A 27867-nucleotide genomic window follows, 5' to 3' on the forward strand; every position below is an offset into this window, starting at 1 on the left:
CTCCTTTCCTGAATTTTAACCTTGATTTCAATGTTTCCCATCTGCGGAGAGAGTGATCTCAGGATAAACAATGTTCTTCCTATTTCAAAATTTATAAATGAACTCTTAACATATTTCCAAGGTTGTGATAATTCCACTATCTAATTGACTTGACAATCACCTGGTTTTTGAAAGTAGTAAATTTTTTGCTAAGCCAAGTCATCTTCTAACTCTCCTAGGCTGGTGTGTTAAATTGAAAATCCTCTCCCACAAGCCTAATATTCAAGCTCTTTTCCTTTATAACTTGGTTATGCAATATGGTTAAATTACTAAATTCTCATCTTTTGCCAATTTTGGCTAACTGCCTGCAACCAGGAAGCACTGTGTATACAGACGACTGGGGAGCGTATCGCAATCTACAAAGACACTTGCCAAATCGAGTCGCCTGTCGTCGAGTTGCAGTTCACTTGGAAAATTTGTGTATCCCGCAACTGGTATCCATACACAAGAAGCCGAGTCGGCGTGGGTCAACTTGAAAATGTCTCTTTAAGCACGGCGTGGAATATCCCGCGATGACCTCCATGCCTACCTCGACGATAGAATGTGGAGACAGTGGCGAGGTCTTGACGACATGATTGCAAATTTCTTGCCTGCGGTAGCCTCACAATACACCAACTATACAGAATAGTAGGCTTCTTTTTGCAGTTTTATGAATTATGGATAAAGTACTCCAATAAAGATTCATTTGTTTTCTTCAGAGAATATTCAATGTTTCTTTTATTGCTTCCTTTCAACTCTAATCCGGAACGACGGAATGTGACTCCAAATCCTAAAACACAGAACGGATATCAGGGTATGTCGCAAGAAGTTTGTACAAAGAGACTCAAGCGCTTGGCTCATTCATCCCCCAGATGAGAACGCGCGTGACTAAAATGAAGAGTTGTTGCTGTTGTTTTTTTTCTTTTAATGATTCTTACGAATAATTTTGAACACTATACACGAAAGATAGTTGCTTGTAAACCTCTTTAGTTACCTTTCGTTATGCTAAATTTGCCACGAGTTTTATTCGCGGCATAAGAAGTCACACAGCACGTGAAAACTAACTTGACCTACCACATTGCAATAAACAATTGTAACATACGTTTCCTGGTCACGTCTGCATTGATTTAATGAAAAGCATATGCTTGTAAGTGTGAGAACATCACAGGAACGTTTTCAAGCTTCTCAAAATAGAACGACACTCAGCCCCAGCTACAAACTTAGACTAATATGGTGGTGTTTTGCGCACCTGGTCGCGAAGAAATTCTTGAAATTCTTCTTTACTGCTTTCCTCTGCTAACTTCCTTTTGCCACGAGAAATTTCCACACGCATGACCCCATGCAACCTCTCTTCACCTAGTGCTACTCAAGGTCTAAAACTTATTTGTGGATGAAGAAAAGCTTGTATCGAAGGACTCGTGCTAGTCTAAGTTTGTAACTGGGGCTGAACGTCGTTATAAGCCTGAAAACGTTCTTGTGATGTTCTCACACTTACAACAACATGTGTTCCGTTAAATCAATGCAGACATGACCAGGAAACGTAGGTAAAGTTAGTTTTCACCTTGGAAAATTTCAACTTGGAATTAAGCTTAACTTTTGCAGCGTGGAATCAAGGCAACTATCAATGTTTTTGCAAGACGAGGAGTGGTCAGACAGGCCTGTTTGGGATTTAGCTTTGTCGGCTGACGGTTATTTTTTCCGATTTTGACGGCAGACGGTTAAATTTTGACGGTTGTGGTTAAGTTTTAGGGCTGACGGTAATCAGGAAGTTATTTATTCGATGAGTTTAAGATTATACTAAGTTTTTCATCATTTGATATAAATTATTGACCATTTTGAGGTCTATTCAGTCTTCCTTGACTTAGTGGAGTGAGACTCATGATGAGTTTCAAACGCAAAAATACATCACTTCACAGTTCTCATTGTTACTCGTGGTAACCACGTAAGCTGAATGTTATTGGATCTAACTCCCCAAGCTCGATTCGTCAAGGCGATTGTCTGCAGCTGTTCCATTTGGCAATCAGTAACACAGCCTTCATATCGCGGCAGTTCTTGACATTTCACCAAACACCAGTGCCTTCTCTAAGCTGCGGAATTTCAGAAATTTTAGAAATTTCCTGAAACGTACTGCGATAACAAATAATACTAATACTCTATTATCGCTTTAATTAAACAAAACTTCCTTAGTGCGACATGAATATGTTTGCGGCCCACATTTGAACTTCAGTTAGGTCAACTCGCTCGTTGCTTTTCTTCTTCCTGTCCAAAAGTTCTCACATATGTCTTGTAAATATAAGATAAAGTCTAACTTTTGGGGTAGAGATATAACACAGCCTCAGGAAACAAACTCTGGTAAAATTTAGTTATGCAAAATCGCGCATTAAAATGTGTTTTGCCAGAATTTCTTGAGAAATAAGCGTAAACTACTTCTGAAAATAAAACTGTTATGGGTTGATAATCTGCCACATGTTCAAAAATTTAATCGCAATAACCATTACCTATTATCGGACGAAATAATAAATCTATTAGGTTACCTTAGATTCAATATCATTTAAAGACATACTTCTTTTATTTGATGTCTACGTGAGTGAATGCTGGTGTATGGTGTGACCTTTAACATCTATTGCGTGCGCAAGACGGCATCAGAATTTGGATACCTTTCAGCGGGTGCTACCTTGAATTCAAAGTAAGCGCCGAGATAAACAATGAACAAATCCCTCCATCCGATCATCATGGTGCACCTTGAATATTTCTGAAGGGAAGGGTAAAGATAAATGCTTAGTAATTTGCACTGTCAAGATATCGTAGCTTTGCTACTACATATCATATCCTTATTTGGGCCTCTGTTTTTCGTAGTCATCTCTTTAAAATGAATCTCACTTAGAACTTCCCGTCTGCCAAAGGAACTCTTAATATTTTGTTTTGATTTTTCGTCAATGGCTTGAGGGCAAATTCTCAGCATATTACGTCATAGTAGGTAAGGTATAATTTTTCACTGTGTTTTATTTGATGTCTTCGTGGGTGAATGGGTACATGCTACATTTGGTACGTCTAACTAGGCGACCATCGGGTGGGCAAGACGGCATTAGAATTTGGATACCTTTCAGCGAGTGCTACCTTGAATTCAAAGTAAGCGCCGAGATAACAATGAACAAATCCCTCCATCCGATCATCATGGTGCACCTTGAATATTTCTTAAGGGAAGGGTAAAGATAAATGCTTAGTAATTTGCATTGTCAAGATATCGTAGCTTTGCTACTACATATCATATCCTTATTTGGGCCTCTGTTTTTCGTAGTCATCTCTTTAAAATGAATCTCACTTAGAACTTCCCGTCTGCCAAAGGAACTCTTAATATTTTGTTTTGATTTTTCGTCAATGGCTTGAGGGCAAATTCTCAGCATATTACGTCATAGTAGGTAAGGTATAATTTTTCACTGTATTATATTTCATTCATTTGATGTCTTCGTGGGTGAATGGGTACATGCTACATTTGGTACGTCTAACTAGGAGACCATCGGGTGGGCAAGACGGCATTAGAATTTGGAAACCCTTTCAGCAAACGCAACCTTGAATTCAAAGGAAGCGCCGAGATAAACAATGAACAAATCCCTCCATCCTATCATCATCTTTTTCTGGGGCTATATTTTGTTGGTGCGCGTGCAGTGTCGAGACATTCGAGGGATTCTTAATGTGTCGGAACACAAAGAGCTCTGTTTCAAGAGATGTAACAAAGGTTTTGGAGCAGATGACAACGAAACATGGAGTAAAAGGGTACGAAGCTATGTTTTTTGCGCCTGAATCGATTTACAAGTAGAACCTTTGCAGTTAAACAATTCAGTTCGACTCCATATGTAAATAATTTTTTTTTTATTTTAGAGTACTATTGTCCTCAGAAATTCCAGTAGTAGTCCGTATTTGTTTGCATTGCGTCTCCTTCACAAGATAATAGTTCTAATCACGTAAAAGGAGTTCATGAGATGAATATTGTCGTAGAAAGTTTAACCTGGCTGCATAGATCTAGTTAAGATTTCGGTCATAAATGTATTCATGTCGAAAACTACATCCCGACTGCCAAAGTGAATATTGCGCTATATTTGCGTTTTCCTATCGGTCGCAATTGAGATACTAAGGCCGTAGTGTTCCAAACATTTCCACACGGGCTTGCTTCCATGTTCACTTCAAAATATTTTTAGTGGCATTACTTAACTGACAACGTTTCAAGTTGTAAGGCGATTGGGCACAAATCGGCTCTCTAACAAATTCCTAGCCCTTACAGCTGTTTACCGTGCACTTCTTCTGTCAACAATATCAATTAATAACAAATGCACACGTGCTCAAAATTGTCGGTAATAAGTCCGGTCGAGTCCATAAAAATCGTAAACAATGAACTCTTTCATATAGCCGTGGTGCGATCTTGAAGGAATAAATTAAATCAAGTTCTGGCTAAGATCCATAAACGTGAACTAAACGGCGCACCCATGCCAAAATTCACAACCAAGTTTTAATCTGAAGCTTTGGGTCTATTTAAGGCTGGGCACTTCGATACAATTCTTCCATTCAGTTAATGCGCTACTTTATAAAAGCCGGCGAGCCTGATGACTGGATAAGATGTTTCCCCAATTAGTTCGATCAATTCGCGAACCAACGAGCACGCAACACATGGCATAGGGTAAAATGTGGACTGGACTAGACTATTTTTAGACGAATTTTTGGACGATTTTCTGGACTATTTTTTGGACGATTTTTTAATTATTTTGTAAGGAGGAGGCGCACCTTTAGTACTCAGGGAGGGGTGGGTGCAGTCGAAAACTACTGAGGGAGGGGTGGGGAAGAGTGATATTACTCAGGGAGGGGTGGTAGATAGTTGTAATTGTAAACACTACCGGTTAATGGAGCTTTTACTCGGTCGTAATAATTATTTTACTCGGTTTGCTGACTGACTTCTCCTACATCAACATTTTGCGCTGGGCCCGGCGCGGCGTTTCTTTTAGTTTTTAGCCATGCGAACCCAAAACACTGGACTTGAATTCTTATTGAAATATCGCGTTTACGGTCCTCCACTGTTGAGTTACCAGTCTGGCATAGGTTATGCGTGTGCCTTTTGAGTACACTTTTGCACCATCAGTTTTCCTTTGTGTAATTACCAGATTTATCTATCTTTATTTTGTCATTGACGTTATCAGACGAGATCACAGAATTTCCGTTCCTTGGCCGTTGACTTAAGCCGCAAATATAGAATTCACAAGCGCTATCGAAATTTTAACGTCTGTACGTTCACCATATGAGACCATTTTTGGTACAATCATACAAAGCAATATTCTGTCAGGTGTCACGTTAACACAGACCTCGAAAACGCAGACCGCAGACCACAGACCGCAGACCGCACACCTCGAAAACACACATATAGAAAAACGTGTATACAGTGTGTAATTACCAGATTTATCTCTCTTCCTTTTGTTATTGATGTTATCAGACGAGATCTCGGAATTTCCGTTATGCGAAAGCGGAACTGCCACGTAAACACTGGACTTTAATTTATAATTAAAATACTGCTTTTACGATCCTTCACTGTTGAGTTATCCGTGTGCCTTTTGAGTCGACTTGTGTGTGCACTATCAGTTGCTTCACGTTTTCCTTTGTGTATACAGTATGTTATTACTGAATTTATCTATCTTCCTTTTGTCAGTGATCTTATCAGACGAGGTCACAAAATATCGCACTACATCGAAATACCTAGTTAAACAATAGAGTATTTCTGTCTCGGAACTATCGGCTGTTATAGTTCACCACTAAATTTTCTCCGGTTCTTATTGGTTTAAATCGATCATGTGACGCGATAGTGTTCATTCGTGGAGAGACACTATCAGCCCATAGTGCCTGCCTGTACCTGGATTGATAGTACTCATCCGTGAAAAGTTTTGAATAGTTTGACGGCCTCGAAGTTAGGAAGATCGGAAAAACAGTGACTTTTCAATTCTGACAGGTATAACGTATCATTTAGCCAATGTACGGTTGCGAATTATTGACATTTGTGACAAGCCGTAGGCGCGCAAGAAAATTTAGTGGTGAACAATAAAAACAATAGAGTGTTTATGTCTCGGATCTATCGGTCTTATAGTTGCCCCTTGGAAATTTAATATTCTTAAAACCGATAGTTCCTCTACAGAAACACTCAATTGCTTAAATAGTTGCCCCGCGGAAATTTGATGTCCTTAAAACAAATATGCTAGTTTTAAGAACATCAAATTTCCAAGGGGCAACTATCAGACCGATAGTTCCGAGACATAAACACTCTATTGTCTTTATTTTTCACTAGCAAATTTTCTTCCGCGCGCCAGTTTAAAAACAATCAATAATTACGATTGATTAATAGCTCCATCAACCAGTAGTGTTTACAAATTACAGCCACCTACCACCCCTCCCTGAGTAAAAAAAATCTTCCCCCACCCCTCCCTCAGTACTTGTCGATTGCACCCGTTCCCTGAGTACTAAAGGTGTGCCTCCTCCCCTTTAAAATGGTCCAAAAAATCGTCCAAAAATAGTCAAAAAAATAGTAAAACATATCGTCCAAAAAATAGTCCAGTCCAGTCCTTATTTTGCCCCATGCCCTCTAGCGCACCCCGAATAATTGTGGCGTTAAGATATTTAAACAATCGCTCAATCTTTGCCAAGATCCCTTTTTATTTGAAGGGAATTACTAATTTGCGTTGTCAACACATCATAGCTTCGCTATCATATGACATATTCTTATTTCGGCCTCTGTTTTCTGTAATTATCTCTTTTAAAATGCATCACGTAAAGAACTTCCCGTCTGTTAAAGGAACTCTAAACATTTTGTTTTGATTTATCGTCGATGGATGTCTCGTCGTTAGATGACGCCCACACGATCGTGTTATGTAACTACGTCAAGGATATTTGCGATGGCCTAATTCTTTCGTCTTCTCCATATTTCTTCGCTCTCCTACTCTCTCTTATACCTTAATAATAATATTCTTTCTTGCCACGTTTACAATCGGCCTAAGGCATGATTACGTCGGAATACTACTTTCACCCATGTGCCTCACTTTGTGGACGCGTGAGTTTCAAGAGGAAAGTATTCCCAGAACACGACCGGAGACAAAAATACCCACAGAAAAAACAACATGAAAACGTCCTATGATTCATGAAAATTTTAACGAAAACGAGACTTGAGGGCAAATTTTCAGATTATTACGTCATGTGCGTAAGGTATATTTATATCATTATATTATTTATTCTTTCATTCGATGTCTAACGTCTAATTACGAGACCATCGCGTGGGCAAGACGACATTAGAATTTGGAAACCCTTTCAGCGAATATAACCTTGAATTCAAAGGAAGCACCAAGATAAACAATGATCAAATCCCTCCATCCTATCATAATCTTCTTCTCGGGCTACATTTTGTTCGTGCGCGTGCAATGTCGAGGCACTCTCGGAATTCTTAATGAATCAAAGTTATCGGAACATAAGGAGCTCTGTTTCAGGAGATGTGACATTGTCTTTCAAGCGGATGACAAGGAAATATCGAGCAAAAAGGTACGAAGCTAAGCTATGTATTTTGCACCTGCAGCGATTTACATGTAGAACCTTCGCAGTTAAACAATTCAATCGACTACATATGTAAATTATTTCTTTTGAATTTAAAGTTGATATACTATTGTCCTCGGAAATTTCATTAGTATTCTGTATTTGTTTGCATAGCGTCTTTTCACTAGATAATACTCCTGATCATGTTAAAGGAGTTAGTGAGATCAATATTGTTGTGGAAAGTTTAGCCTGGCTGCATGGATCTCGTTAAGATTTCGGTCATAAATGTATTCATCCCGAAAATTGCATCCCGACTGCTGGGGTGAAAATTGCGCAATATTTAAGTTTTCCTATCGGTCGCATGTGAGTTAACAAGGCCGTAGTGTTCCAAGCATTACCACATGGGCCTGTTCCCGTTTACATTTTAAAATATTCGTGACGGAATTACTTAACTGACAACGTTTCAAGTTGTAAGGCAATCTATAGGATATATTCGAGCAGTCCAGTTGACTGGGCACAAATCGGCTCTTTAACGAATAATTGTTTTTAGCCCTTAGAGCTGTTTACCGACATTTTTCTTCTGTTACCAATATCAGTTGATAACGAATACAAACGTGCTCAAAATTGTCAGTAATTAGCCGGATCGAATCTATTAAAACCGTAAACAGTGGACTCTTTCATATAGCTGTGGTGGGATCTTGAAGGAACAGACTAAATCAAACTCTGGCTACGATCCATAAACTTGAACTTAATGGCGCACCCAACCAGGTTTACCGTATTACGCTTTAAATGCCAAAAGTTCACAAGCAAGTTCTATTCTTAAGCTTGGGGTCTATTTAAGGCTGGGCACTTCCATACCTTTCTTCTATTAATGCACTACCTTGTCCGAGCAGGCGAACGATAAGATGTCTCCTCAATCAGTTCAATCAGTTTGCGAATCAACGAGCACAATGCATGTCGCCATTGCTTTTATAACTACAACAGAAAGCTTATCTCGGCTGTTTATATAATGGTTTCTAATGACGCAACGAAAACAAAGGGAACGTTGGAACAAACATGAATCAGTGATTGTTATGTGTCGCTGCGGTTGTAGCCATTATCATCTTCTTGATTTTTCTACTCTTATTATTTTTACAAGGATTGTTTTTGTGCGTTTATTTTTTTGTTTATCTTTTGTCCCTGGTTCCCTCGTCAGTTTTTCTTGGATATTTAACTTTGCAGATGTATCGGTTTCGGCAGAATCAGGTTGCTGTTTTAGGTTCAGACTCCTTTCTTTTCATTGTTCTACGGTCATAAGTAAACGAACGATACACTAATGTCTCAGAAGTTGGCAACGGGTAAACCGATAACCCCTAGGCTGTGATACAAGACACCGGTGGTGTTTAAAAAGCTGTAGTTCCTAAATTTAAAAAACCCTATACGTATAAGAACGCAAACAAAAAACAAACTAACAAACAAACAACAAAACAAAATCTAATAAAGCTCAAGACAACAAAATGTAACAAAACTGAATGTGAAAGGTTAGTAAGCAACACGAGTAAACTGCCCTACATTCCCCCCCTCGAAAAAAAGAACATTTTCAGATTGTGAAGGTTTGAGTATCTTTGCTTAGGAAAGGTTTATTAGGATCAATGTTGATAAACTTTAATTGTTTGATACGTGTAACGAGAGAAATAGACTTATTGGAAATGATAAGAACCCGAACTTAGTGGGTTATCATCATCATCATCATCATCTATCTATATTTATACACGAAATCGTGTTCTGAGCCCTATGAACGACAGGCTTTTGAGCTTTCCCTTTCTCAAATGATATAATAACTTTCAGGTTATAAGGAAAATCCACATCATTAAAAAATGAGACATATTTTAAACCGTCAGTCAAGGCGAAAATCAGTGAACATGACAATAAAGTGAGTGTATATGGAAACTTGGAAACTTGTTTACCAGTTTAAAGATCCTTCATATGTAAGATATTCAGCTGTTCGCAGTAAGCAGCGTAAATGGGGAAAAGGGAGAGTTTTAGATACCCTTACGTTTGCGGTCCTCGTTTGAACTTCAGGTAAGTCAACTCCCTCGGCGCTTTAATAATAATAATAATTTATAATGATGTAATATTTATATTTCGCAAATTAACATTGGGATATGATCAAATGCGCATTACAGTGTTTTGCGAGGGATCTAACCGATGCCCTCAATTTAACTAAACAGGCCAGACCACAATACCGGGAGCTACGTTCCCTACTCTTTGCGATAAGTGAATAATCAGTACAGAGAAGATGCAGGAGACGGGAAATGCGGTTTTTTTGTCTTTATCCCAGAAACTATCCATTTCTTGATATGATAGAAGGGTAGCTCATTCTCCTCAGCTATTTTAAGACCCTGTGTGTTGGTCCAGTCTGGGCCTCGAAGAGGCAGTCTGGCACTCTACCACTTGAGCTAACCAGGCGGCGCCTTTCTTCTTCCTGTCCGTATGTTACCACATTTGTCCTGTAAATATATGTAAGAGAAAGTTCTTTCTTTTAATAAACCTTTTGGGACGTTAGAAAACCGAACATTTCGCCACACTTTGTGTTTGAAAAGAAGGACTTCCATCCTTCGTGTAATTCAATATGGCGGCACACACGTTGATTTTTCTCAGGTGAAAGGTGACGTCGATCTAAAAGCTGAAATTATAATCATTTGGCAAGTTGGAAAATATGGACTGGCCTCTGGACTGGACTGGAGTGGACTTTACTTTTTTGTTAAATTGTATTAATATTAAATGGAGTTAATATTTCAATAATTCTTTTTAAATTTTTAAAAAAATAGAAATGAATCTAAAAAATCATCCGAACGGTCCTCTGCGATAGCGCGTGGCTAGCGCGATTTATGTTTTAGGTTCAGACTCCTTTCTTTTAACTGTAGCAGTCATGAATAAACGATCCATCAGCGTCGCCAAAATTAGGCAAAGAGTAAACTGATCACCCATATGCTGTGATACAAGATACTTTTAGAGTTTGAACAGCTGTGGTTCGTAAATGAGCACACCTTACACGCATAAGCACGCAAAAGAAACCCCAAACGAAATGTAAAACGAAATTCCTCTTCGCTTATGCAAGCTTTATTAGTATAAATGTTGATAAACCCTAATTGTTCGATACATGTTACAAAAGAAATAAACTCATTGGTAATGATAGGAACACCGAACTTGGTGTATTAAGAGGTCTGTGAATGACGTGCTTTTGAGTTTCACCGTCCTCGAGTGATCTATTTTATGTTGAGTGATATATGTTCAGTTATATCGTGTGATATATTTTATGTTGACATGCTTTAATAACTTTTAGAACATAGCTGGCAGAGCCGCGCAATCAAATTCATTATACGTAAGCGTGCTCAACATCCCGATAGTGCAGCTGATAGCGTCAGCAAATCCGACTTCGCCAGAATTTTTTTTTCGCGCGAGCGGCCATCGTTAGCGCGGGGAAAAATAATATATTTCGCGACAATAATGGATACAAACAGAAACTCGGCCTACCAGTCCGAAAACGAAGACAATGTTTCGACCTTTTCCCTTGGGCTAGAGTTCTTAAATGAGGCAGAAAAAGAGAAAAACAAAGCAAAAGGAGACTCGGCATCAGCGCCGTCACGATTCACTTCAACTGCTATTGTTGTCCGTTTTTCGCGTCGGATTTGATGCACAATTCCACCGACTATGTTCTTAAACAACTGGTTCATGCTTTCAGCTGTGCACTATCGAGTTATGGAGCACGTGGGAAGTTTGGAGAGCACTCAAGAAGCTATAGTTGCCCTCGGGTATCGCCTCAGGCAACTCTTACGCCTCTTTTGTGCTCTCCAAACTTCCCGCGTGCTCCATAACTCGATAGTGCCCGCTAAAGCATGAACCAATTGTTAATCAGGATTTGGGCCAAGAGGCCAATAAATGTGGCATACTAAAATAAAAAAAAATTAGAAAGGATGCTGATTTGTTATATTTGGCATGCAAGGTGCCGCTGCAAACCACGTTATGTGATGTAGGCTCCCTATTAAAAATTGTCCGTTTGTTACTATTATGATCCGGTAAGAATGATGTGCAAAACGTAGAAATTGACCATATTTTTTACCTAAGATAGTGTTTGCAGCGTAGTTTAGCAGTAGATGTAAATGCGAAGATCAGTCAGTTGTTTTTGTATCGTAACATTTTGCATAGTCTGGTATCCCGAACGCAACTAGGCGCTCGGACCAAATCGCGCTCGGAATATAAAAAACAGGAAAGTTCCGGAAAGAAAGACTCGAGAGATGGAAAATCGTCATTTGATTATGGTATGGAAGAGGTAAACAATAGTGAGCGTGCGTTTAACTTAACAGCCCTTATCGCATTTACGCCCAATGTACGAGAGCTCAGCGGACTTTGAAGTTTCGAAACGAGGCTACAAACGACCAGATTAATTTACTGGCAAAATGGCTTAAATTCATTCCAACACCCGCTACAAAACAAAAACAGATCAGACAACAACTATTGTGCGACTTTGATCAGTTCGCAAGGAGAATGTGTCTGATTTACTTATTCCGAGGGTAGGACAAAAAAACCCATCCCTGCCACGTCAAATCTACATGGATACCACCAATACAAAAATCAATAGCCCTTGATAGCTATTTAGAAGAGGTTAAAAGTGACCTTTCAGAAAGAAAAATTGCAGAGCCAAAAGATGATTAGCTTCCGGCCGAAAGCAAGGCGTTGAGGGCCTTGAAACGTGACTCTGAGTTAAACCTCAAAAGGCCGACGAAGGAACAACAACCGTAGTCATGAACAAACGCGACAAAATTTCGCCGTTCCTTTCCGAAATGACAGCCATTCTTTCAATCTTCCTTTCGTCATGCCAGGACACTTACCACTAAGAATTTTAACCTTTTCCTCGGCAGAAAAAAACCCAGATTCCTGAGTTATATGGGCAGATATGGAGTGTTTGATCCGATAGCGTCGTCCTGAAACTGTAACTCCGCGGACCCTTTGCATTGCAGACACAAATGTTAGAAGGGCTATTGGTGACAAATGCAAAAGCGCATTTTGAAATTTAAAATCTTACTGTGGCACAAGGTCGGCTTATCGGCTCACACTTATTCTCTTTTACTGTATGAATGATACAGGCTCGTGCTAAACTAACTTCCAAAAGAGTTCATCCGAACATGATTTCTCCAAATAATCTTGTTTGTAGTTTCAAATGATATTTTCGAATTTTTAAATTGATACAAGTCGCCTTGGTATCACCAGGGCTTTGTTTCCTGCCTTTTAACTTTTACCCACATGTTCAAGGATAAAGACGTCAACTCGGCTCATGAAAGAAACACATCTTGGCCAGTGGTTCAATGAGCGGATAACGCTGCCTAATGGATTAATCGCTATCCGGCTGTATAGTGTTAATTAAACGTAGAAACGTACTGCGCTTTACAAAAAATATAGACACTCATGGATTGTGTTATCCACCTTCGAACAACCGTGGCCATGTCTTTTTATTCGTTATATCTTCATGTACTTCAAAGAACTTTCCACGCATTTCTTCAAATGGAGTTAATAAAGTTCTCGAACGCTTTCAGCAGTTTTGGGCACTGCTATTAAAGACAATTTTGGATCTGACAGTTGTTTTCACTTGTGACGGCTGGACAAATGATAGTCCATATCCAACCTTCTAGTTCCTTACATTTTCCTGGGGCTTTCCGAAGGAAACGCCCGAGGTATAAATTCGGCTTGGCTTTTTTTATTCAGTTTTTTTTTTTTTAATTTTTATTTCATTTTATTGCATTCAGTCACAAAACGCAGTTCCACTGCAACGCATGGGTGAAGTGTGAGCGCATCCGTAGAACGAACTTTAGAGCGCATGGTTTCATACTTTCAAGCAATGGCTGCCTTGTGGACAATTGATGCTTGGTGTATGCGTAAGAAATTTGATGGCTATTACGCTTAATATACCTAAACAGTCACACACCGTTATCGGTAGACCCACATTAAAACTTGTGGAGCGTTTTGGAAACGGATCGGTCCGCGAACTTTACGAGAGATCAATTTACGAGCGGTCCTTTGCGAGTGAACCTTCTATCAAGGAATATCAAGCGAAACCTGTTATATCAAACGAGCCATCTCATATGATGTCTACGTGTAAACACAACCGTGTATTGGGACGTGATTGAGAACCCAGTAAAGTACAAGAAGCTGCTCTGAAACGTCTCAGAAGAAAGGGCAAAGAACTGAAGGAATTTGTTTACGAGCGTATAATTTCGTCCAAGCATACCGAATTGCTCTTAGTTACGTCACTTTGTGAAGGTTAGAAGAGTTACAAAGAATGTAAGCTTAATACGAAGAGGGTAAGATTAAATAAAGTTACACAACATGAGAAGAAGTATTTGTTGAATTGTTCTGAGAGGGTATATCAAAGTATTAAATTGAAGTGTGGAGAAAGTCGGTATTTATCGATGTTTTCTTGTTATAGACCCGTGTGTCTTTGTAAGAGCCAGACACGCGTATTAAACTATTTTAAATTTCAACTGAGTTCAGAAAGAGAAAAACCGTGGTCCTACTCCAATGTACATTGACCCCAGCAAATCAATAAGGGCACGATATAGCTTAGCTAAGCTAATGAGTTGGCATGTGGACAAAATTCAGGACAACAATGTGTTGTAATGAGTTGATGCTCTTTGATTTACCATAACAAACAAGGAATCTATTCTGCGAATGATCTGGTGTCAATAATCAATATTGGAAATCAGTCGTATTCAGGTTTGTTTCAGTTAACCAGACAATCATTTTTAATGCAGACAGAATTACCCACGCTTTTAAATGTGTTCGAGACTGACTATGAACTTCGATACAATGAAAGTTACACCGGCACTATTCAGGAAGAGGCTACGATAGAAGGATAAGCTTGGATAGATAGGGCCTTTCGATCACTTATATCCAAAAATTTCAACAATTCTGTCTTGACAATAGGATGTACTGCAGTTGCTATTTATTGTAAAGGCAATGTTGGCTTGAAAATATTCGATTCTCGTGCCAGGGATATTTATGGTAGAAGCCATTCTCAAAGTACGTGTGTGCTGCTTGAAGTATCATCACTGAATAGCTTAGCACATTATTTTCAGAGTATACATAACGATATATTTGAGTTGAAAGGGGTTCAAATTGATAAAGTTCAAAATAGGGCCATTTTCAGTCATACCTGTGAAACCAGAAAGTTCAATGTGAATTGTCTCGTGGCTGTCTATTCACTCTGCTACTACATAATAAAATCGTGTAGTTATTGGAATTCAAACATGTTATCTGTTATTCAGTATGGCAAAAGATCATGAAAATTCAGCTTTGAACAAATATTTACTGACAGATGATTTGCCAAAACCTGATGTTTGTGGAACTGAAGTAAGTTGAGATCTTAAAAGTGATTACAGTGAAGGAATATTGTCTGGTTCAGTTGACAAAAAATCAATTCTCGAAAATCTTGTAAGAAATAATAGTTGAATGAACAGGGTTTTTGACGTGGTTTTCAGATTTTTGTATGACATGTATTTTTAAACCCACAAAAAGGTCAAAATATGTGTTTTCCCTCTTGGTATGTAATGAAAGTCAAATGCCTTTAATTGAATACACATAAACTATAAATAGCGCTGCTTCTCTTGTGGCCATCAGCAGTATTAAATATTCCAAGATTTTCTATGAACAACATGAACTATTGAACAGTAATATTGCTTCAATCTACTGATTTCTGACAACTCTCCTTAAATGAACATTTGGCAACGAACTATGACTTGGTACAAATAATAGATTAAAAATTCCCCTCTCTTTGCAGTTAAAGACAAATACATTACCTACTCTGGGTTTGTAAGAGCCTTAAATGTCCTTGAAGATGCTTGAATTTAAAAATTAAACCCCCAAGGCCTTGAAGTACTTGAATTTGAGGACTGAGGCTTGATTTTTGCAATGCTTTTTCTTTAACAATTTTCAGGTTGAAAATTACAGTATTTTCACGGAAAAGCTGAGAAATAATATTTAATGATTTTAAAATTGCTTATGCAAACATTTCCAAAAGTGGTCCTTCAATTTTCTAAAACTTGGCCTTCAAAGTCACTGAAAAGTGCTTGAATTTCAACCTTTAGCATTTACAGGAACTTACTCCTAGATGGTAATATATTTTTTGGATTGTTGTCTAGTACCATAACAACATTCATTACATTCCAGCAGTCAAAAATTAACACAAGTTGACTTATTCGTGACCGGCAATGATTAAATTGCATGACGACAGTAACAATGGCAATATGGCAGTCCCCTAAAGAGAACTCCAGATATGCGTTATTGAAAGCCCGAGTTCACACAGATATGCGTCTAGTCATTCTTAGATCATGTGCCAACATGAAACAGCTTTTAAGACTTTTGTATTTCGTCTTCGAGAGATGAACACGAACAGTTTATTAGTAACAGATCACGCCTTTTCGGTGTTTATAACTGGTGAATGCCGGATCTGGCCAAAATATTGGAAGACGTTAAGGAGGTTGATTTTTTTTGTGTCTGTATTGTTCTTGTAAAAGGAGTTTTAAAAAGCCTTTTGAAACGTGCAACATAGCGCTTAGGAATTAAATTAACAGTATGAATAATGACTGTATCTACAGAAATGTAATAAAATCTAAGTAGTCGATTCTGTCATATCTTGCAGATGTTTGGGCGCTGGTGGTCTTGCCACGGAGATTGTCTTCTTGAGGACGGTAAGAACCATAAACCCTTGAGACCGTACCTGTTTAGACTAAACCGTTGATAAAGGAGATACTTTCTACTGGTTATACATACAATTGAGCATCAGAGACAGCTGTAGCGATACTTAACAAGTCAAGATTTATTTGAGCATAGAGAGCAGCGAACGATTTGGGTAAGGTAAAGTACAAAAAAAATAAGCCACCTTTACACAAATGGACTCCCGGAAGGTAAATTTGCAATTGAATCCACGCAGTGTAACAGGCCCGCAATTCTTCATAATTCATAACCTAACTTCAGAAGTTCTAAAGTCATTTCATCTCTCTAGCTTAAATGAGCTTCACTGCTCATCTCAGGCCGGGAATTTTTTTTATTTCATTGTTTACGTAACCGATAGTTATCAAACTTGGTACCAGTGCTGGTTATTGTTTTTTTTTTGGAGTATCTTAGTGGTTCGAAATTCGCACCCGATACATAGTCGAGTTCTCTCCTTTTGTGATATCTGGATTATAGCCACTAGGACGTGGTGTTTTCAGTTCTTGCCGTGACACTGTGGAAGACAATGAAAAGCGACAAATATCTTACAACCATTTCAGGATTGTGCGCGATTTAAAACAAAAGTTTTCCTTGCAGAAATATCTTAATATGTGTGATCGGTGTATCTTAAAACGTAGAGGAATTTTTTTCTTTTAAGAGAGAACATTCTACCGTTTAAATCAATAAAATAAAGTAGATCAGACGACACAATGTTTTCAGTTCTTGCCATACATGACACTACAAAAGACAATAAACATGTTAAAACGATTTCACAGTGGTATCCACCGACGCATAATATAATTGAAATCAAAACTTTTCTACCAGAAATACCTCAATAGACGTGATTTGCACATCATGTAAGCTTTGACAAATTTTTTTTTCTTTTAAAGAGGGCATTTTACTGTTTGAATCGGTGACTTTTGCCGAGGGCCAGTCAAATTTGTGAGTTATTCAATAGAATGATAGAATGGAGGAACGGTAGATCGGCGGAATTGCGGAAGAGCGCGCCAAAAAAAATATTTTGGGGGATAAATTGAAATGTTCTCACCAGTGAGCGTGCTGAAATTTTTGCACGCTTGTTATTACTTTCGAAACCGTGTGATTACCTATTCAAAACAATTTGTACCAAAAACTTGAGATTTTTTCCTAATTTCCCAGGTCGTAATATCAATTAACAATTATTTGATGAGGTTAAGGATGATAGCGATAATTATCAAGGCCTCAGTTTCTGTTTTCCGCCTTAGCCTTCGGCCTCGGCAGATAACATAAAACTTTGACCTTGACAATTTTCGCTATCACGCGAAAACCGAATCTAATAATTGTCTTATGCATATTCCTGAGTGCATAAAACTTTTGTCTGTAGGTATGACGTAACTTTTACATGAATAAATCTATTGTCTATGGGTATGACGCAATAGAATGTATAACAATTCAAATTAACAATGACACTGGACAAATAAGAGAACAACATTTAGTTCTCTACTTAAATCATTTGATTGTTTATGTGTGTTTACAATTTTATAGACCTGATCCAGCCTCATCTCGCTAGCTCAGACTGGTGATCTTACATTTATTTTATTTTTGTCGATTTACAAAGACTATTCAAACTGCTTTCCTGGAAATGCTGACAGTAAGGCTATCGCTATGCTTCCTGACCGCCAAACCATACAGTTCCACGAATTGAGGGTTGAGGGAAGATATCAAGGGACAATAAAATGGGAACCTTTGCGAGGTATATGTGATTAATCTTGACACCCTATAGCCTTAGTCTTATTTTAAATTATCTGCATAAAATAAGACAGGAGTCTAATCTCAAGGAGAATTAAAAACAAACGAAATATTGGTATTATATTTTAATCTCAATTGAAGAAACCGACGGGTTGTACTGGATGCACTTAGTACCCAGTTTTTTGGGCACTCTACATTATTTGGAGAGTTTTCGCTTATTCCCAATTCCTTTACCTTTACCTTTTCTTGTGCTACCATAGAAAATCAGATCTCCTCACATTTACACTGACTTGCACATTGAATGATAGAGAGGGTGGTAAAGAAGGGGTCAAGATCACGTTTGACGAAAAATAAAGTGGTCCTTTCACGATTCAAGGTCATTGTTTATCACTGTCGAAACTGCAGCCCAAAATCACGGTTCACGACGAATTAAATACTTCTTTCTCATTTCACGGAGAATTATTTTGGAAAATCACGGTTCGTTTCCACTAAGGAAATCACGGATTTACAAGAAAAAAACAAGCCTTTCACGAGTCACGAAAATACCCTTTACCACAGTCAGCAGATAGATCTATCACCGCGCTTTGCCGTGCCTATGTGAAAGCAACCCCAGAAGCTATAATAGAGAGATTTAGCACCACGTTTACGTGAAATTGCAAACAGCAGCTTGCCCTTTCTCGTTTCACGTAAAATAGCATGAGCCTTGTTGCTTTATCTTCCCGTGAGCTTTTGTCATGGTGGATTTGAAGGCGCCCTTGTATGACTTACAAGGAATAGTTTTAATGCTCTTTACCAGTCAATTAAATTCTACTCTATGAGAGAAAAAGTAAAGAAAATTTTATGTACACGGCAAACGCGAAACAGGTTATTTTCCGCAGAAGCAGCAAAGCGCAACTGGCAAGCGGGAAACATGAGGGGACGCAAATCGTCTGCACTGGAAGTATCCCGGAGAGTCCCATAAATTTTCTTAAATTAAAAGTCTAAGAAAATGTATAGGACTTTTTGAGCGCTCCAGGCAGCTTTCCTGTAAGGCCACATAATCTTGTTGCTGCTGACATCGATGTGACAGATAATTGCTTTTACAGTGTTTTCTTTGCCCACTTATACTTGTCATCAAGTTTCAATAAGACGGCTCTACTTTTCCGCGAGAACAATGAAGTTTTTGTAAACTATGAGATCGGATGCAAGAGCACGTGTTCAACTAACTCGCTCTTCTTGCTTGGGAAGACATTAATAAAATGTGGCGGACCTTGAGGCCTCTGCTAAGCAGGAAATACCAAATAAATGGGAAGTAAAATCGCGAAAAAAATACTCCCGAGGAGAAACGAAAACAAAATAGAGAATGGAGAAAGCGAAAGCGAAAGCAGAAGAAAGCGGGTAATCTGGCTCTGCTCGCTAATACTGAAGTTCTGCCCTGTCACGATCGGCGATCGCTTAAAATATTGCAGAGGAGTAATTCCACAAACTTCTATTGTGAGCACATACCAGTAACTATGCTCGCATAATGCATCACTGACGACGCGAGAGAAGGTCGAAAAACCTTTCCTCGGCGCCATTTTTCGGAAAAATAACTCAGAAAACTTCATGCACTACAAAGCAGCAATCTAAGAAAAAAAACCGACCATCGTCCAGATCCAAAAACAGGCATTGTTTAGATCCAACCGAAAGGGGCGCTAACGATATTAACCATGCAAACGCTCACATAAAAACTATATTTTTAATCGGATTAAATCGCCTAGGGAGTTTGATATGTACTTCCAGTGCAGACGATTTGCGTCCCCCTCATGAACAAGGTCACGAGGTCGTTTTTACCGTTCACGTTTCACGTAAACGCGGTGCTAAATCTCTCTATTGAAAAGTCCTTCCCACATGATAGATTTGCTATATCATAACAGCCACTTTTGTTATGTAGCATTTCTAGATATTTCTTTATTCGTTTCAACTAAATTATTTGTCTGATTGACTGCTTATTGATTCTCCCTTTTCCCCCTTTTTTCGTCTTTTAATTTTTTTTATTAATTTTTTCTTATGCTGTACGTCAACTTTGTGGTTGTTAGATGAAAGTGTTCATTTCACCGGATACAAGATATTAATCGTATATGATTTGGGTACATTGTCTTGGTCTTTAGAATGCGAGGAGGTTACAAAGGTGAGACAAAGTAATAAGTGAGAAGTTTTGCGTAAGCGAGGAAGGTGGGTGGGTGGTAGGTAGGCAGCAGAGTAGGTAAGCGGGTGGGTCAGTCTCTCGGCTGGTGAGCAGTTAGGTAGGTAGGTTGGTAGAATGGCAAGTAGGTAAGTAGGCAGGAAGTTAGTAGGCAAATAAATAGGTAGGTAGGCATTTTTTTTCTAACCATTTATACTGCATTACCGCAGTAGGGTAGGACTAGAACGTAACATATACGAACCATGCTAGTAATCCACCCGATAAATCCCACCCATCCCACCCCAGGGGAGGACATCCATCACACTGTACTCTCGTGCGTGGGAAATTAACGTCTCCACCCCTAATCCTGTAGGAGACGGGACCTCCATTTATTCGTCCCTATCCGAGAAGACTAGAATATCTAACCATTTCTTGGTGTTATAGAAAGGAGCATAGTCTTCTCAAGTATTTTAAGACCTTGATTGTTGGTCCGGCCGGGGCTTCAACCCTCGACCTCCCGCACAACAGTCCAGCGCTCTATCCAATGAGCTAACCAGGAGGCGGTTAGTAAGTAGGCGGATCGGTAGGTAGGTAGTTAGATGGGAAGATGAAAGATAGATAGGTAGGTAGGTAGGCAATCAGATTGCTAAATAGTTTCGTAGGTAAGTAGAAAGGTAGGTAAGTGGGTAGGTAGATAAGTGTTTCTGTAGGAAGGTAGGTAGGTGGGTAGCAAACTAAGTCAGTGGGTAGGCAGGAAGATCAGTTTGTCTGTTGGTAGGTAGGTTGGTAGGTAGGTTGGTAGGTAGGTTGTCAGATAGGTATATAGGTATGTAGGTGGGTAGATAGGTAGGTAGGTCGGTAGGTAGATGGGTAAGCAGGTAGGTAGGTGGGTAGGCCGGTCTTTAGGTAGGTAGGTAGGTTGGTAGGTAGATAGGTAAGTCAGTAGGTAGGTAGGTAGATAGTTAGATGGGTAGGTAGACAGTTAGGCGGGTAGATCGTAGTTGGGTGGGTCAGATAGGTAGATAAGTAGGTAAATAGGTATAGGTAAGTAGATAGGTAGGTAGGCAGATAGGTTGGTAGGTGGGTTGGCAAGTCGGTAAGTAGGTAGGTAGCTAGATAGGTAGATATGTAGGTAGGTAGGTAGATAAGTAGATAGTTAGGTGGGTAGGGAGATAGATAGAAAGTAGGCACCCAGATAGGTAAGGTAGGTCAGTCGGGCGGTCGGTAGGTAAGTCAGAAGGTTGATAAGTAGGTCAATTGGTCAGCCGGTCAGTAGGCAGATAGGTAGGTGAGTAGGTTGGTCGATCGGTCAAAAGGTTGTTGGGTAGTTAGGTAGGTCAGTAGAAAAAAAGAGGCGGGGAAAAGAGGGCTGGGCTGGGTTACTCGTTCAGAGAATTAATTAACACCATACTGAAAGCGTCGATAGAATGTACAGAATACGATTGAATTATACAGTAATTTTACTTAACATCAATGATTCTGTGAGTCAAAGAGCACTTTATTCTTTCCTATGTTTCGGGTTTGCACAAGCCACTCATCTTCCGCTACACATCTCAGTAAGGTTGCGTTGTGAATTACCCTAGCTAGGATCTCATTCATTTTATCTTAACGCGTTACCAAACTTAGCTTAAACATTTTGCGAAAAACTAAAACCAGGTCTTGTTGGTTATGATCCATAAAAATATCTTAGCTCGCGCGCAAGTGGTTTAAACATATCACGTGACCGAATATCCCTAACTAAGACTTGGGGATGTTCGAGGTTATCAACCAAGTGACATTCCCCAATTTTCAAACCTTATGTCCACTGCGATAAATCTTCTTTCAAAATTAAATTCAACCCTCGGTTGTTACTGAAGAGGGCAAAGATTTGTTTGTTTATAAAGTCGTACCAGAGTGCACTAAAAAGAAAATATCCCTCACAGCAAACACTAACAGTTGTTCGTAAACGTTTTTTCACGCGAGTTGCAAAGTTTTTGGTGGATTATAAACGCAATAGCCCGAAAAACATGATTTACTGAACAATACAATTTCATTGACTCTGAATTAGCGAAAACATTTTCAAAAAAAGTTAATCTAGGTCTTAAAGTGTTACCTTAGCCTTTATCTATTGATTATTCACAGTGATATACGTCACTTTGTTTTCAGAATGTCACACAATATCCCATTACTTATTCTTCATCAGGCATAACAAAAAAATCCAGGCTGGACTTTCTGGTAAGATTTATGTTTGAAGTATTTTGTAATTTAACCTCCTACATTTAAGTTTAGGGCGAATGATGGGCTAAGAGGATGCCCCTTTCTAAAATTCCACATTTCGTAATTTACGAACATCACCTATACACAAATTAGCATACGCAGCATTTCTCGTTATTCCGTTTAGTCAAACAGAAGAAGCATGAATTTAGCAAAACTCGCGCGAAAGACCTGGAGCTACCGAAGGGATTTCTCCTTTTTTGATATTGTCAAAATTACAACTCTCCTGGAAACCACAAACTCCCACCCTCCTCTCCTGAAAGATTTTACATGAGGCGATTGTTCATTTTCTAGATATTTTGCTTTTCAGCTGATTTGACTTGCTTTTTATCATCACCCTAGAATTAGCAAGTGGCACATTATGAACTGACACGGCTGAAATGACGAAATATTAGGTGCACCTGTATGACACTTAGGATCGGATATTTCCAGAAAAAGCTGTTAAATGTACTTTTCGGTCATTTGTTAGTTTGGAAACTCCAGCTTCCCTCGTCGATTGTTTGATGTCACCGCTGGTCGTTATCAGGTCTTTCGTCAGCTTTCAATAACAAAACACCTCAAATATTAGTTTAAATAAGATTATTGGGCAATTTTTCTGTTGTTTGCTTACCTTCATTCACACCCTCCTTATCTTGAAAGCAGCATTGGTCCATACTAAAGAGTCGCACCTCTCTCTGAAAAGTCTAATTATGGCGGTTAATTTGACTTTCACTACATCTATAAGGTTGTCTCCGTTCCTCATTCAGACAATTTGGTGGGCCTACTCTTTCATAATCAAAAAGGTAAGTAATTATCTTGGTCTCATTTAGGTATCTATCATCGTTTTATTCTGTTTGTCTTTATTTCTGTATTGTAATATAAGTAATCGCATGGGCCAAGGAGAATTAAGGATAACTATCGCGTGTTTTGAGAAGCAATTTAGGCAACTTTTGAAAACAATTACGGTGGACTTGTACATACATACATACATACATACATACATACATACATACAAACATACATACATACATACATACATACATACATACATACATACATACATAGGTTAATTGACCACTCCCCATAGGAGCTTGTCAGAGCCAACACCCACCCATCCCACCTAGGGGAGGACATCCACCGCACAGTAATCTCGTGCGTGGGGAATTAATGTCTCCTACCCTTAGCCCTGCCAAAAGACGGGGCCTACTGTTTATTCGTACTTATCCGAGAAGATAAGAACATCTATCCATTTCTTGGAACCTCGATTTAACGAACTTCTGTATAACGAAGTTCTTAATATGATGAACGATACTACAGACTAAAGTTACAGTAAAATGTATGCTACAGAACCTCGATATAACGAAATCCTCGTCATAACGAACATAATTCAGAAGCTCAAACGTTTACAGATACCCCGATATAACGAACAAATGTCAACACCTGACCAAAGACAAATGTAAAAGAGACCAACAGAGCAGTACTAGACAGTGCTGCTGTTGTTTAATATGGTAAACACTGTTTATGTTCATTATGACATAAGAAAGGGACTTTCTGCGCTCTTTCTATTGAATGAAAAGCACATTTTAACGAAAGACAAAATACGAGTGAGTTCGAAAATTTTTTGATTAAGCTTCTTGATTAGCAACTTTTTAGTAGTAAAGTAAAGAATGACAAAAAGGAGACAATTTTCATAGGAAGAATTTTTGATTGGGAGTCTTGATTAGCAGTTTTCTTTTAGTGGTAAAATAAAGCGGTTTTCTTCTGTTTAAAGTTTCTGTTCGGTTGCGCTATTCATCAACCTTTTCGTTATGACATTTGACAACCCAGTTGCAATTGTTAAATTGTCGTTGACCCGTTTAGTTTCCGGTGCTGTAACTATGTACAGACCTGTACAGTGTGCTGTAACTTCATAGAGACACTAAGCACAACGTCACACCTCACACGCACACACACACACACACCACACACCCACACACACACACACACACACACACACACACACACACACACTAAAACAACAACAATTATTAACCATACCTCGATATAAGGAACACTTTGATTGTTTTTCCGCAAATTCGTTAAATCGAGGTTTCGATATAGGGAACCCATGACATAACGAACCAATTTCCCCAGTCCCTTGGCACTTCCTTAAATCGAGGTCCCACTGTATATAACAATTATCTTTTTTTCACTAACATTAAAGTGGGTAATTTTTGAAAACCGTAATTACTGCATCGAGGAGGCACATTTTAATACCTAAAAAACATATCTCCTTTTTACTTCTGATGTTTCACTTTTACGCAGCATGTATATTGCCACCCGAAGGTCCCAGTGAATGTCATTATAAGCCAGGTTGGTATTTGATACAACCAGGGGCCTAAGTCCCTCACTGGTTTTTATCTAACCCGCCTCCATTTATTTTCTCTTCACCTCAAACTGATCATGTGGGGCAAGCTCGAACACTCAAATAATAATTTTAGAAAAGAAAGAAAAACCCAGAGATTCCATTAAAAGAATTAAAAGAGGTTTTGCTGTGAATCCAAATCCAATCTCCTCGTCATGGGCAGTTTCTACTCAGGATGCACCTGAAGGCGTGAGACAGATTCCTGTATTACTTCAAGGGGGGTTTATAAATAATATGAGGGTCACCTATGTTTAAAATAACTCAGACGTAAGAGTTTGGAGTTATACCACTTGAGCAATCGTTACAATTTTACGACGAATTAATATGAATTTAAATGGATGAACTAATTAATTTACCAATTTTAAGCGTTTGTTGATCCCAAGTAAGGATGTCAGAACTGAAGTCGTGGATTTTATCACCGACGCTATGTTGTGTTTGGTTTTCTCGATGCATAAAAGTAGAGCACAATATACGCGTTGAATTAGAAAAATATAAAGACTGCGCCTTCATCCCTACAAGCCTGTTTCGTGATTGCTCACTCATTAAATCCCCTGATGAGTGAGCAGTCACGAAACAGGTTTGGTAGGGATGAAAGCGTCACACGCTAATGTGTGAACGTGCGAGCTTGCAGTCCACTTCAATTGTACCAAACACGAAATTTCTGAAATCAATTTTATTTTTATTGAGAAAATTATCAGCCAAGGGGACGCAGCTTATATTGATAGATTATTACTTACGAGAGAGGCCTACTGGACCGCACAACTATGTACACTCAGTCCCCACGGACTTAACAAAAGACGCGAATTCAGATCCAAAAATCGCGTCTGCTATAATACTTAATTAGGGCATCAGTTACACAATGTAATCGATTGAGTTCTTCGCAACCATTCGTGGTTATTTCGCCTATTGCACATTCTTGCCTTTTACTCATTATTATATCCTATTATTCAGGTTTGGAATGCCTTACGCAATACTATTTTTATTTCTTACGTTTAGTTTAAATTCAGGTCATTCTGTAAACCTACTAGGATTTTTTGTTTTTAATTTCTATGTAAATACGTTCCACCGGAAGAAGGCCTAAGGCCGAAACGTCGCCACATTAAAGCTGGAACAGTTAGAAGTTTGCTTCATGTTTCATCGTTTTACACTTACTATATATATATATATATATATATATATATATATATAAATATATACATACATACATACATATACATGCATACATATATACATAAATACATCTATTTATCTATCTATCCATCTATCTATATATATGATATGCTTGTATTCAGAGAGTGAAGAAGAAATCTCTTCGACCTCAGGTAAGGAGCTGAAACTAAAATTAGGCGGCACAAGGATAGTGATTTAAAGAATAACTAAAGAGGATGAATTCGAATTTTTAACTGACGCTTTTTCAACTTTCAATTTTCAATCTCAACTGTAGGGAGACAAAGTGAGTATGAGAGTTTTCTTTTATCATTCTGAAAAAATTCGATTAATACGTATATCAAGCTCATGAAATTCGAATGGTTTTAAACACGAATATAGAATGGATATATATCATTGAAACGCTCATTTCATTTCATAAATTCTGAGGATGTACAACCATGTGAAGTAAAATTTGGTCCGAAAAGCTGCCAAAATATCCGGCCCGCTAGCAAGCCAAACTTAGCTTTTTTTTTTTTTCCTTAAACTGAAAAAAAAAAAATATTAAATTAATGTTTTTGAACGGTAATTCTGACTTATGTTGCCCACATGGTTATTTGTCGAGAAGGAGTAAAAGTGTAGAATCTTAAGAAGGGAAGCTTTAAGCTAATCTGATAACGAAAAACCATTTTTAAAATGTCGTCGAAAAATTAAGTTAGCACAGGCCTAAATAACACAATGAATGCAATATTTCCCTGTAGGCACGCACATTAACAGCGCTACACCAGCCAAGCCTTTACACCCAGGTAACTATGGTCAGCTGTTATGATGTAAATTGAATAGAAAAAAAAAATTATTGTTCCTTAGGAATGAAGAAAAGGCTGAAATCACTGTTCTTAAATTGTAATTCTGGCCAATGCTTCCCACATGCTTAGCAACCGAGAACGAGTGAAAATATAGAGTTTGAGACGCTTAATCCAAAATATCTCAGTGAAAGATAAATGTTAAGCCAATTCAACAACTAAAAAGCATTTTAAAAATGCCATAAAAAAGGTAACACAGGCCTGAACACATCGAAATGCAATATTTTACTATAGACCTGCAAATGTACAACACTACACTGACGAAGCCTCAATACCCAAGGGAACATAGTAAGCTAGCATGATTTTAGTTAAAAAAAAAAAAAGTAAATGATAGTGACGTCATAGCTGTACGTCCGTCTTTTCGAAAGGCCTGAACTGTAGTTGCGTGCGCGAAATTTCAAATTAGTCGGGCTCTGCTCTCTCGACGCTGAAAAAAGTCCTTGTTGTGTACCTGAAATTACAATATCGCCGACGTATAACTTTCACGTCATGTTCTTTTGCTTTTGAAAATACACTCAAGATTATCCAAACTATGCTTAGAATCGGGTTTGTTTTCCTTGCTTGTGGGCCCACCTACCGTACGCTTATTGGTTGGTTGAGTCCGTTGTATATCATAGCTTACTATTTACCAGTGTTTTAAGTTTCAGACTGTCTTTTTGTTCCGTTTAGATAACCAAACGACTAAGATCATTGTAGCTGCCATTGTTACGTCGTGTGTATTTGCTGTGGCTTTGATGTTAGCCATTGCCTATTACTTTAACCCGCCTCCCTTTATTTTCTCTTCACCTCAAACTGATCATATGGGGCAAGCTCGAACACTCAAATAATAATTTTAGAAAAGAAAGAAAAACCCAGTGATTCCATTAAAAGAATTAAAAGAGGTTTTGCTGTGAATTCAAACCCAGTCTCCTCGTCATGGGCAGTTTCTACTCAGGATGCACCTGAAGGCGTGAGACAGATTCCTGTATTACTTCGGGGGCGGGGGGGGGGGGGTTATAAATAATATGAGGGTCACCTATGTTTAAAATAACTCAGAG

General features: G+C 38.6%; 1 protein-coding gene and 1 long non-coding RNA gene across 17 annotated transcripts in view; one reads left to right on the plus strand and one right to left on the minus strand.

The window, feature by feature from the left end:
- Window positions 1–4: 4 nt before the first annotated feature.
- LOC148733334 (uncharacterized) lies at window positions 5–9113 on the minus strand. 2 transcript variants are annotated; one of them, XR_016000201.1, is made up of 3 exons: window positions 8428–9113; window positions 2676–2770; window positions 5–2105 (listed from the first exon to the last, which is right to left on the minus strand). It is a non-coding gene; the product is annotated as an uncharacterized LOC148733334 (long non-coding RNA). The 2 variants fall into 2 exon arrangements; XR_016000200.1 differs by having other exon boundaries at window positions 2582–2770.
- LOC148733335 (uncharacterized) overlaps window positions 3460–27867 on the plus strand; it is a 33421-nt gene continuing 9013 nt past the window's right edge. For 3 of the 15 annotated variants that reach the window (XM_088757495.1, XM_088757497.1, XM_088757498.1), the window contains exons 1-8: window positions 7285–7578; window positions 16244–16292; window positions 17912–18046; window positions 20100–20191; window positions 22331–22399; window positions 23163–23220; window positions 24722–24769; window positions 26729–26773. In XM_088757495.1, coding sequence (XP_088613621.1) covers window positions 7396–7578; window positions 16244–16292; window positions 17912–18046; window positions 20100–20191; window positions 22331–22399; window positions 23163–23220; window positions 24722–24769; window positions 26729–26773 — 679 coding nt within the window. In that variant the 5' untranslated portion in view covers window positions 7285–7395. Of the gene's footprint in view, window positions 3793–6653; window positions 7579–16243; window positions 16293–17911; window positions 18047–20099; window positions 20192–22330; window positions 22400–23162; window positions 23221–24721; window positions 24770–26113; window positions 26144–26728; window positions 26774–27064; window positions 27119–27867 lie in introns of those variants that run through there. The other 12 variants (XM_088757490.1, XM_088757492.1, XM_088757493.1 and 9 more) reach the window with 10 other exon arrangements.

This window comes from Stylophora pistillata, chromosome 4, assembly GCF_964205215.1.
Source record: "Stylophora pistillata chromosome 4, jaStyPist1.2, whole genome shotgun sequence".
NCBI classification, from domain to species: domain Eukaryota; kingdom Metazoa; phylum Cnidaria; class Anthozoa; order Scleractinia; family Pocilloporidae; genus Stylophora; species Stylophora pistillata.